Source organism: Colobus angolensis, unplaced genomic scaffold, assembly GCF_000951035.1.
Source record: "Colobus angolensis palliatus isolate OR3802 unplaced genomic scaffold, Cang.pa_1.0 Scaffold59, whole genome shotgun sequence".
Lineage (NCBI taxonomy): Eukaryota > Metazoa > Chordata > Mammalia > Primates > Cercopithecidae > Colobus > Colobus angolensis.
In genome coordinates, this window is record NW_012119487.1 from 2,184,883 (window position 1) to 2,197,463 (window position 12,581).

The 12,581-nt window shown below is 47.5% G+C and overlaps 1 protein-coding gene across 1 annotated transcript in view; it reads right to left on the reverse strand.

Moving 5' to 3' along the window:
• Positions 1-299: 299 nt before the first annotated feature.
• The window catches only part of MYOC (myocilin, trabecular meshwork inducible glucocorticoid response), a 16,522-nt gene continuing 4,240 nt past the window's right edge, over positions 300-12,581 (reverse strand). The window contains exons 2-3 of the mRNA XM_011962297.1: positions 3,489-3,614; positions 300-1,591 (exon numbers count right to left, since the gene is read on the reverse strand). Of these exons, the coding sequence (XP_011817687.1) occupies positions 807-1,591; positions 3,489-3,614 (911 nt within the window). The 3' untranslated portion in view covers positions 300-806. The remainder of the gene's footprint in view (positions 1,592-3,488; positions 3,615-12,581) is intronic.

Here is a 12,581-nt window from a genome sequence, read left to right on the forward strand (position 1 = left end):
AACAACAACAACAACAAACCAAACTGAAGTGGAGTTAGGGCGAATAGAGGGTGCGTTCAGGGGAGAGATGGAAAGATTACTCAGGTAGTGCCAAGAGCACCAAGAGATGGAGGTGGGAAGGTGTGGATGCTGCTATTTGCTTGGCGTCATCCTGCGCAACACCTCAAAACCAGGCACAAGCCTGTCAGTTACACACACATCCTGCAATCACGTCTCCCAACCTGAAAGAATTACTTGATGGTTGGAATCTGTACCCTTCTCTTAAGCAAAGATTCCCACAAAGTTCAAGGCAGAGAATGTTGGGTGAGAAAATTTTATTTCACAATGCAAAGGGTTATGTGAAACCCAATTGTATTCTGTCTGAAGCATTAGAAGCCAATTGTAGTAAATGCATCTTACTTATGTTCGATGCTGGCCAGAGGAGCTATTCTACTTCCTTTAGAAGTTATGCTTTTCATTGTGGCTTGTGGTAACCATGTAACATGCAAGAGCAATGGTTTTCAGGAAGAAACTACTGTACCTCATAGCTGTTGCCCCAAATCACAAGAAAACTTGAACTATGTCATTAAACATCCCATAAATGCTGACAGAAGAAAAGGATATTTATTATATGAAATTGTCTATGCCCTCAGACTACAATTCCTGCATAGTCAGATGGTGACCATGTTTATCCTTCTGGATTAATGAAAACCTGGAAAGCAGTCAAAGCTGCCTGGGCCCTGGCTGGCTGGCTCTCCCTTCAGCCTGCTCCCCCCAGGAGCCCTGAGCATCTCCTTCTGCCATTGCTGGCACAGCTGGAAGGCTTTTCACATCTTGGAGAGCTTGATGTCATAAGTGACCATGTTCAAGTTGTCCCAGGCAAAGAGTTTCTTCTCCAGGGGATTGTAGTCAATCATGCTGCTGTACTTGTAGCGGTTCTTGAATGGGATGGTCAGGGTCTTGCTGATACCTGTGCCTGTGTCATAAGCAAAGTTGACGGCAGCATCTGCTGAGGAGTAGCTGCTAACGGTGTACAAGGTGCCACAGATGATGAAGGCATTGGCGACTGACTGCTTACGGATGTTTGTCTCCCAGGTTTGTTCAAGTTCCAGATTCTCTGGGTTCAGTTTGGAGAGGACAATGGCACCTTTGGCCTCATTGGTACTGTAAATGACCCAGAGGCCTGATTCATCCACAGCCAAGTCAATGTCTGTGTAGCCACCCCAAGAATACGGGAACTGTCCGTGGTAGCCGGCTCCAGGGATTTCCTTCTCAGCCTTCACTGTCTCGGTATTCAGTTCATATCTTACGACAGTTCTGGACTCAGCGCCCTGGAAATAGAGGCTCCCCGAGTACACCACAGCACCGGTGCTTTCCAGTGCCCTGGGCAGTATGTGAACCTTAGAAGGGTAGCCCTGCATAAACTGGCTGATGAGGTCATACTCAAAAACCTGGCGGACATCTGTGCCAACAGTGTCGATTCTCCATGTAGTCTCCTGGGTGTAGGGGTAGGCAGGCTTGGGGTCTCGCATCCACACACCATACTTGCCAGTAATTGTTTCTGCTGTTCTCAGTGTGAGAGGCTCTCCTACCCAAACTAGTTCTCCACATCCTGGTGAATTCAAAAAAGAAAACGAAGCACCACTTAATTCATAATCTTTCCAAACACAGTGATCATGCGGAAGCTTGGCAGAGCCATAGATGTGAGAGCCCTAGAGACAAATCGTCTGGGTTTAAAGCCAGGCTCTGCCACCCACTGGCTGTGTGACTTTCAGTAAGTTACTTAGCTCTCTACACCTCAGTTATTGCATTTGTAAAAGGGGATACTAATAGTATTTTGGGTAGTAGGGCTGTTGTAAATTTTAAATGTAATTATGTATGTTAAGTGCTTGGTATAGAGTAAATATGTGGTAAATGCTATGTGATCAATCTGTGTTTCATGTTATTGACAATTATTGCTACCACTGAGGGGCATGCATGGGAGTGGGAGCTATAAATATTTAAAGTACAATTCACTCAGTATCAGTTGTAAGGATGAAAGTTGCACGGAGGGCTTCAACTGCATTTGCAATATTCTACTTAAGCTGAGCAGGGACTCATGGGTGTTCATTGTATTACTTATTGTGACTTTCATGCCTGGTTTGTTTCATTACTATAAGATAGGAGAGAGAAAAATCAACTCATAAGAATAATCTCCATACAACAAAGTTTTTCGAGCCCGATCTGGTGAGTCACATATTTCATACATCATTTTAATATAATAAACATGAAAATAATTATTTTTTGAGACGGGGTCTTGCACTGTTACCTAGGCTAGAGTGCAGTGGTGCAATCACAGTGCACTGCTGCCTCGATCTCCTAGGTTCAAGCAGTCCTCCTATCTCAGCCTCCTGAGTTGCTGGGACTACAGGTGCCTGCTACCACTCCTGGCTAATTTGGTTTAGAAAATAATTTTTTTAATGTAGTGAAGAGACAGTTGAAAATTTAGAGTTACCAGAATCACAACAGATGTCTGTACCTTTTTTTTTTTTTTTTTTTTTGAGACGGAGTCTCACTCTGTCACCCAGGCTGGAGGGCAGTGGCGTGATCTCGGCTCACTGCAACCTCTGCCTCCTGGGTTCAAGCAATTCTCCGACCTCAGCCTCCCAAGTAGCTGGGATTACAGGTGCGTGCCACCATGCCTGGCTAATTTGTGTATTTTTAGTAGAGACGGTGTTTCACTATGTTGGCCAGGCTGGTCTTGAACTTCTGACCTCAAGTGATCCGCCAGCCTCAGCCTCCCAAAGCACTGGGATAACAGGAGTGAGCCACCATGCCTGGCCCAGATTTCTCTACTTTTAATGGGCACCTTCGGTTTCCTCATAGAAGGTAGAAACACTTTGCTGCTCATATCTTAGAGAACCGTGTTTTAAATATTTTATAACCACTACTTGCATGCATGCCCTTCAGTGCCAGTAATCATTGTCAATAACATGCATAGTCAAAGTTTCCGGAAATCACAGTATTAGTCATAAAGTTGGACTTTCAGGGAACACTTTGAAGAGAGCCAAACTGTACTTTTCCTAAGTGGCCAAAGTTCAGAAAACATACTGTTAGCAACAGATTGTGGCTGAGATGGTGCTTGGTGTACACCTGTCCCTAAAATAAAGATACGAAGGCAGCGCTACTGAAAAATGTAACTTCTCAAGTATACTTAATTCTACATGACAATCAAGGGGTGAAATCAACACATCTGTCATCTTGCCCTGTGCAGCCCCGCCCAGCCTCCCGAGCGTGGGTGATGGGATAGAGGGCTTTGTTAGGGAAAGGCTGGCTCCTGCAGACCTGCTCTGACACAGGGAACAGAGCGAGAGAGAGTTCTGTTCTTCTTCTCCTCCCCTCCCTCTGCTCCCAGGGAAGTTCGTTTCCCCTGTGGGTGGGCATTTACCCTATACTGACTCTCTGAAACACAGCACTAGACATGAATAAAGACCATGTGGGCACAAAAGGGAAGAAACCTAACTTCATACCGTTGTCTCCCTCTCTACTTCTGAGATGGCCAGATGGGCTCTCCTTCAAAATTCGGGAAGCAGGAACTTCAGTTAGCTCGGACTTCAGTTCCTGGAAGGCCAAAGTGTCCAGATTCCATGTAGAAACTGCATTAAAAGAAAGAGACAAAATTTTACTGTAAGAAAAAAATGGCCCAAGGATTGGCTATGTTGAGGATGACATTTAAATAGGCTGCCGGCCGGGCGTGGTGGCTCATGCCTATAATCCCAGCACTTTGGGAGGCTGAGGCAGGCAGATCATCAGAGGTCAGAAGTTCGAGACCAGCCTGGCCAACATGGTGAAACCCTGTCTTTGCTAAAAATACCAAAAAACCAGCTGGGTGTGGTGGCAGGCTCCTGTAATCCCAGCTACTTGGGAGGCTGAGGCAGAAGAATTGCTTGAACCCAGGAGGTGGAAGTTGCAGTGAGCTGAGACTGCACTATTGCATTTCAGCTTGGGCAACAAGAATGAAACTCTGAAAACTAACTAAATAAATAAGTAGGCTCCCAAAGATATGGTGTTTGAGATTTGATTTTAAATAAGGACTGGGGATGGGGTAGGGGTCAGAGAAGGGAAGATAAAAACTGATTGGACTGTGTTGATAACGGTTGGGCCTGAGTGATGGCTACATTGGAGTTCATTGTGGTCTCTCTACTTTTGCGAATGTTTGAACAATCCCATAATTAAAAACCTCATAAATAATAAATTTGCATAGCAATGTGCCTGCCTTACAGTAGGGTATTCAAAATCAAATAAGATTTTAATTAATTTCCACTAGAAGGGCTGATTTGTGAATAGGTGAGCTGTAATTTCAGGAATATGGAGACAGTCCTCAGCATCTTCTTAGATGTCTGAATTTCAACAATTAAAAATTCATGAAAAATTAGCTGGGCATGGTGGTAAGCATCTGCAGTCCTAGGTACTTGGGAGGCAGATGTGGGAGGATTGCTTGAGCCTAGGAGTTCAAGGCTGCAGTAAGCTATGATCCTGCCACTGCACTCCAGCCTGGCTAACAGAGCAAGGCCCGGTCTCAAAAAAAAAAAAAAAAGAGGCCACGCACAGTGACTTATGCCTGAAATCCCAGCACTTTGGGAGGCCAAGGCGGGAGGATCACTTGAGGCCAGGAATTCAAGACTAGCCTGGCCAACATCGCGAAATTCCATCTCTACTAAAAATACAAGAATTAGCCGGGTGTGGTGACACATGCCTGTAGTTCCAGATACTCCGGAGGCTGAGGATCATTGAACCCAGGAGGCAGGGGTTGCAGGGAGCCGGGATTGTGCAACTATACTCCAGCCTGGGCAACAGAGCAAGACTCTGTCTCAAGAACAACAACAACAAAAAAGAATTTAATTGTGGCTCATGTCTGTAATCCCAGCACTTTGGGAGGCCAAGACAGGAGGAGCACTTGAGCCCAGCTGTTCAAGACCAGCTTGGGCAACATAGGGAGACTCCTTCTCTTAAAAAAAAAAAAAAAAAAAAAAGATAAAAATGTACGGCATGACTTAAGGTTTTTTCCCTTGTTATATGCAAATATTCTTGTAAGAAGTAACATATTAAGCTTTATACTTTCAGTAGAAATATTCTGCCTGATTCCTTTCTGAGACCAGTTTTGCAGAACGGAGAGGCAGTGTGCGCACAGTTCCTGCAGGAGTTTGGGGTGGGGGCGGTGCGCCATACAGAAGGGAAGCGGGTGGGCAGCACTGGTTAGACAGTAAGTGATCACAGTGTGCTACACGTCTCTACTCTTGCTTAGGATTATGATCTCACAGCAGTTCTTGAATACGAGGATGAGGCAATAGCCACAAGGAACAGGCTTGGCTGTTTTAAAATGTAGTTAGGCCAGGCATGGTGGCTCACACCCGTAATCCAAGCACTTTGAGAAGCCAAGGTAGACAGATCACTGGAGCCCAGGAGTTCAAGACAAACCTGGGTAACATGGTGAAACCCCATCTCTACAAAAAATACAAAAAGTTAGCCAGGTGTGGTGATGTGTACCTGCAGTCCCAGCTACTTGGGAGGCTGAGGCAGGAGGATCACTTGAGCCCAGGAGGTCAAGGCTGTGGTAAGCAGTGACCATACCACTGCACTCCAGCCCTGGCATAGAGTGAGACCCTGTCCTCCCCTCCAACCTCCCAAAAAAAACCCATCACATGCACACAAAAACAAATAAAATGCAGATTTGATGAGTATTCAGGTATGGCAAGGCCAACATCCCAGGAGGCAATTGTCACTGAAAAGCAAGTTAAAGCCAAATTATAGAGACAGTAAAAAGATCTGCAGTTTTGGGGTGAGGAAGGGATGATGAGGTGAGGCACAGAGGACTTTCAGGACAATGAATTCTGTGTATGATGCTATAATGGTGGACACATGGCACTATGCATTTGTCCAAACCCATAGAAAGCGCAACACCAAAAATGAAGCCTAATTTAAACTGTGGACCTGGGGTGATGTGATGCAGGTTCATCAGCTGTAACAACTGCTCTGGTGGGAGACGATGATAATCGGGGAGGCTGTGCATGTGTAGGGGCCAGTAGTATCTGGGAACTCTCTGTACTTTTCTCTCGATTTTGCTGTGAACATAAAACTGCTCTAAACAAAAGTCATTTTTACAAGTTGTTGTACTCACAGATCCCAAGAGGAAGGGGACCACACTAAGCCCAGGAGGCCACCTGGGGAAGCACCAGGGTTGCTCCAGAGGAAGAGGGTGCCAGGGGAAAGTGTGGGAAAGAGCCTTTATTCTTTCTATGGGAAGAAAAGGGCAGGCAGGTAAGCAGGTTTAGGATTGGGGAGTTTGAATAATTTCAGCAGGCTCTGGGGTCATAGGCATTTTCTCTAATTGTCCGGTACCAGGCCCTGGGGTGATTAGGTCAGGGGGACAGTGGCCTTGAATTTGAGCCAGATGGAGGTGGTCACAGGGTGTAGGCTGTGGACTGGTTGGTTTGCATATGAAAGCTGTGCTCCCACGCGAGTCCTTTGCTATCTGTAGGAACTGGAGGGGCAGTCCCTCCAGTGTTTGCAAGGCCCAGACAGCAAAGCATCAGAATAAAAAGACACGCTTAATACACTGGGCTTTTCTCTTGCTGAACCTCTGAGTCACTTCTCTGCCCTTTGAGCAACTTGTTCCCCGCTCAGGATTCTCCGGTGTTCAGGACAGTGGGAGGAAAGTCAGCGCATCCCCTGAGGCCGGGGCGCCTACGCAGCTGAGGGTCAGGGAGACATGTTCTGCCTTTGATCATTTGTTTGCTCAACTCTCCTAAATTTAGATTTCAGGCAGGGAGGATCCCCACAGCAGTCTTAGTCCTCTGGTTGTACCACATTTCATCAAAGCCACACATTATTTTACATTTTCACATCTCTGGAATCAGAGTACCTTGTTTGAGTTCCTGGGGTTTGGCTTCAACAAATTATAGTACTGCAAAAAGATTCTCCCTGGAAGGAGCTGAAGAAAACATTCAGCTAGCTCTCAGGTACGGGCTGGGCCAGACAGCCCTGCTGCCCACGGTGAGCCAGCTTCTCTCCTCTACCTTTCTCTCCTCTCCACCCCTGCCTCTGTGGCTGCAGTTGTTCAACGAGCCTCCCTAAAAGTGTTAATGCCCTGGAGGTGGGTGGGTCCTCCATCCTTAGGATATCCCTCAGTCTAGAGTGCACCATGTGAGTAGTTAAAACCCATGAGCTGGCCAGGCACAGTGGCTCATGCCTGTAAACCCAGCACTTTGGGAGGCCGACGTGGCGGGATTGCATGAGGCCAAGAGTTTGGGACCAGGCTGGGCAACATAGCGAGACCCCATCTCCACAAAAAATTAAAAAGTTAAGTGGGTGTGGTGGTGCAGCCTGTGGTCTCAGCTACTTAGGAGGCTGGGGCAGGAGGATGGCTCTTGAGTCCAAGAGGGCAAGGCTGCAGTGAGCCATGACCAGGCCACTGCACTCCAGCCTGGGTGACAGAATGAGACCCTGTCTTAAAAAAAAAAAAAAAAAGAAAGTCTCATAAGCCAAAATGTATAGGCAACTGAGGACATCCTCAATGTGCATTCCAAACTCCAGGGGCAAATGGGAGTAGCCCCAGGGACATGGCAGCCTTTCATTATCCCTAGCCTCAAATCCACAGAGCTATTTATCCATCCTTTCAGTCACATTGCTGGAGCACCTATTGAGTAGAAGGCTGTGCTAGGTGCTCAAGATAAAAGGTGTCTAAGACACAAGTTTGTCTAATAGGCTAGTCTATGTTACACACACACATACACACACAGTTGGTCCATGCCCTTAAGGAAATCATAATCTGGCAAAGTCCTCATAGCCGAGAAGGAAAATGGGTTTATTCCGGGCTGCTGCAGAAACCAGAGTCTCTTGGACAATCCCAATGGCTCCTGAAGAGTCCTGGAAATTTTATTTCGTTCCCTGCCTCTCCTTCTCCCTATCTGAGGTTCTGTGGGGGTGAGGAAACCCCTTTGTTCTTCATTCTAAAGGTTGCATTGGCCTAGGAGGGTATCCAGGGCGGGGACTGATTCACTAGGTCAAATGGAGGTTCCTTAGACCAACCTGAGACCAGTACCAGCTGCTTCCTGTCTCCCCCTGTGCAGGCAGCACACACCTCTGGCAGGGACTTGGTGCTGCCCATGGAGGAGAGGGACAGGGTGGCCGAGGTTCCCTGTTCTTCTGTGCTGCCAGGGAGAGGTAAGAGAGAGTGACTCCCTTCCTGTACACAGGGTGGCAGAACCATCAGTAGCCTCCCTCTGTGCTGCTGCCTCGCCCATTGCCATGCCTTCTCTCTTAGGCCCAAAACACACACCCAGGCTGTTAGGAGCAGCCCACTGCTGCCTGGCCTCCCCAGCCTCCTGCAATGTGCAGAGGCTTATACGATGTGGCAAACTCTTGCCAGGACAATTTTTCAAAATCGGGGCATTAAGCACGTTCCTTGAACTGAGCTGGTTTCCTTTCATCTGTACTTTTTCTTGGATCACTGCAGACTCTGCCTCAGGACAATTCAAATTTCATTGTCTCAACTCTCAGAATATAAGAGTTGCTGGGCGCGGTGCTCACACCTGTAATTCCAGCACTTTGGGAGGCTGAGGTGGGTGGATCATGAGGTCAGGAGTTCAAGACCAGCCTGACCAACATGCTGAAAACCCATCTCTACTAAAAATACAAAAATTCTCCGGGCATGGTGGCGCATGCCTATAATTCCAGCAACTAGGGAGTCTAAGGCAGGAAAATCATTTGAACCTGGGAGGCGAAGGCTGCAGTGAGCTGAGATCGTGCCATTGGACTCCAGCCTGGGTGACAGAAAGAGACTGCAGACAGTACCTGATAAAGTTTAACTATCGCTACTACTTATTAAGTGTCTCTTATGAGCCAGTACTGTGCTGGGTGCTTGCTACTCACTACTTTCAAATAATGGTCCTGAAAATGAATGTTAATATCCCCTTTTGCAAATGAGGAAACTGAGGTTCAGAGAGGTTAAGTAACATGCCCAAGGTCACACAGCTAAGTGGTGTGGCTGGGACTTGAACCCATGTCTTCCAAGGCCATGGCAGCTGTGAACTCTTCTATCCTGTGCTGAGGAGGTGTGTCAGTTATAAACGTATTGCCTCTCAGAGCTGAGTGCACCCTTCCACGCATGCTGTCTGAAGAACAAGAGCGTTCAAGTGAGCACGATATTGAACTATCTCAGTAGAGGGCGCTGGAGGGACATCGTGGGAGGAAGAAGGTCTGCAGTTTTCCTGTCCTGCGTCCATAGGCGGTGTGACTGTGAGGACATTTGGTGAAGTCCTGCCCCAGCCACGGACCCAGAGCGAAGTTCCTCTGTGACCTCACAGCCACAGCCTGGCCATAACCTTTCCACAGCCCTCCCAGCAAGGAACCCAGAGTCCCTGCACAGGGACCTCAGTGCTCGAGAGGCCTCCTGCCTGTGCCTGCCCTGACTCCCACCATGCCCATGCCACGCGTTGCAGGTTGCCCTCCTCACCTGCACTGGGAGGCGGCCTATTGCAGCTGCAGACCAGATGAGGCCTGCGGACATCAGCCACCTTCTCTCCTAGCTGATGTGCTGAACCTCACCTTCCCCTTCCAAGCTTGTCCGGCACCCTCCCTCAGCCCTAGGTGCCTATGGAGTTCACTTCTATCTACAGTTGCTCTTTCATCAGGGTCAGTAATCCTTTAAAGTAAACTTTCCCAGCTTAACCCACTGTGTGATTTCTATCTCCTGACTGGACCCAGATTTCTCCTGGAGGCTTTAGAAGAGCCTCAAAATGCTGCTCACCGCTTTGTGTGGTGACCCACTCCTGGGGCTGCGCTCAGGTCCCAGTGGCTTGCCCTATAAACTCTCAGCTCCTGGACTGTGCACTCAATCCTCTTATCAGTTCTTCCACCCTCACTGGCAAAGAAGAGGCAGCAAAGGTGCCTGACTGGTGCTGGGTTCCCCGCCAGCTCCCACCATGGCCCTTACGGCTCTGAGCAAGGAGCCATTCAGTTTGTGCCTTGCAGGAGCCACTCCTTATGTGCATTAGCTGGAATAAACATGAACTGCAATAAAACATAATGTCAGGGAATGGCTTCCAGGACGACTGCAAGGCCAGTTCCCAGTTGGCAGGCGGGGGTGGTTAAATTATGAGCCTGCTGGCTTCTTCTAGGTCATGTCAGCCAGGAGCATCTGGCAATGGTCAGCCTCCAGGAACAGAGCCATCTGGCATGCGGATGGAAGCCCAGAATAGAGGATGCAAGACCCAAAGGCAGAGAAGCAATCTCGCAAAGGGGCCTGGACCTAAGCCAGAAGTCGTAGCTCCTAGTTCAGCTCTTCCACGTCCTAGCTGTGTGACTTTGGATAAATGAATCCACCTCTCTGAGTCCCAGTATTCTGTGCTGAGTTGTTTAGATGATTACATAAGAAAGTATAAATGAAATGGCCCTCAATAAAGATGTGTCAACACTAAAATTCTCTGGAATGTTTTAAAATCACTTTTAAAATGAAATTTAAATCACAATTTCATTGTGAATGTGGGGGAAAACCAAAAGGAGATTGTGAAAATAGTAAGGACTGGACTGTGTCAGATAGTTAGCATTTTTAGGGTTTTTATTTTTTAGGTTTGTGTGTGTGTGTGTGTGTGTGTGTGTTTGAGACAGAGTCTCACTCTGTCACCCAGGCTGGAGTACAGTGGCATGATCTCAGCTCATTGCAACCTCTGCCTCCTGGGTTTAAGCAATTCTTCTGCCTCAGCCTCCCGAGTAGCTGGGACTACAGGTGCCTGCCACCATACCTGGTTAATTTTTGTATTTTTAGTAGAGACACAGTTTTACCATATTGGCCAGGCTGGTCTCAAACTCCTGACCTCGTGATCCACCTGCCTCAGCCTCCCAAAGTGCTGGGAACAGGCGTGAGCCACTGCTCCCAGCTGTTTTTTTTCTTTTTCTAGGTTTTTAAAAATGTTAAATTCAGTCCTTCTGTGGTTTAAAGGTTCATGTCTATTACAAAATTCTGGAAATGTTCTGCGTTCTCTGCCCTCACTTCTTTATAGACTTGCATTTTAGAGACCTCAATCTGGACACTAAATTTATTAACTCATTTGTCTATAGACATAGGCATTGTAATAATTTTCATAGATATTTTCTATCACTGAAAAGTTCAGTCCATATTACATAAATGAAAGGAATGAAATAAAACAAGCTATGCCTACATGTCTACAGGCTGTCAGAAACATCTTAGGAAAGTGAAGACTAGCTAACAGACTATCGTCCTGAGTACTGCTCTAACTTGTACTGTCTCTAGAATCAACGCATGTTATCAAAATGTTATGCACATGTTGACATATTGATTATTGAATGATGCTTTAAAACAATAGTGGAACTCTGGCCGGGTACAGTGGTTCATGCCTGTAATCCCAGCACTTTAGGAGGCCGAGGCAGGTGGATCACAAGGTCAGGAGTTCACGACCAGCTTGACCAACATGGTGAAACCCCATTTCCACTAAAAATACAAAAAGTAGCCGGGCATGGTGGTGTGTGCCTGTAATCCCAGCTACCTGGGAGGCTGAGGCAGGAGAATCGCTTGAACCCAGGAGGCAGAGGTTGCAGTGAGCCGAGACCGTGCCACTGCACTCCGGACTGGTGATGGAGTAAGACTCCATCTCCAAAAAAAAAAAAAATAGTGGAGCTCAAGCAAAAGAAGCCTTTCTAGTTATATTTTATCCACTGAGTGGCCACTGCTCAGCACTGCACTCAGTGCTTCCCCGTGTGACTGCTAATTTGCATGATGACTCCCATGAGGGATTATCATCCCCGTCCTATTCTGGGTAAGGAAAGGGAATCTGCAGCACTGGTATTGAACATCTCAGGTTTCTCTGCTCCACCCTCCACTCACATCCTGCCCACCTTTTTGCAGTCATTGCTGAGGCAACCTGCCTCTTTCAGGTATCACCTGCGGGGACCTTGCCTCAGCCACCCTGGCCCAGCTTCTCTGACTTTCTGCATAGAAAGTCTACAAGAACAGGCCAGATGCAGTAGCTCATGCCTGTAATCCCAGCACTTTGGGAGGTAAACATGGGTGGATACTTGAGGTCAGGAGTTCAAGACCACCCTGGCCAACATGGTGAAACCCTGTCTCTACTGAAGAAGAAAAATAAATACAAAAGTTAGCTGGGCGTGGTGGTGTGCACCTGTAATCCCAGCTACTCGGGAGGCTGAGACAGGAGAATTGCTTGAACCCAGGAGATGGAGGTTGCAGTGAGCCAAGATCGTGCCACCGCACTCCAGCCCAGGGGACAGAGCAAGACTCCATCTGAAAAAAACAAACAAACAAACAAACAAAAAACAGTCCACAAGAACAAACCTTGTCCCCACATCCGAGTATCATGGAAATGCAATATACTCCATGGGATAGCCCTTGGCCAAGAGGGTATCAAATCCATGGGCAAACACTCCCCTCTTCTGTCGCAGTCTACATAGCCCCTCTGAAGGGCTTGGCGGGTTCAAACCTCCATTGCCCACTGTGGTGACCAGCTTGAGAAGGCCCCCACTTTGTGGCTTTCCTGCCTTCCCTGTCTCACTCTCCCCTGTCTCCACTTCTCTTTTTTTTTTTTTTT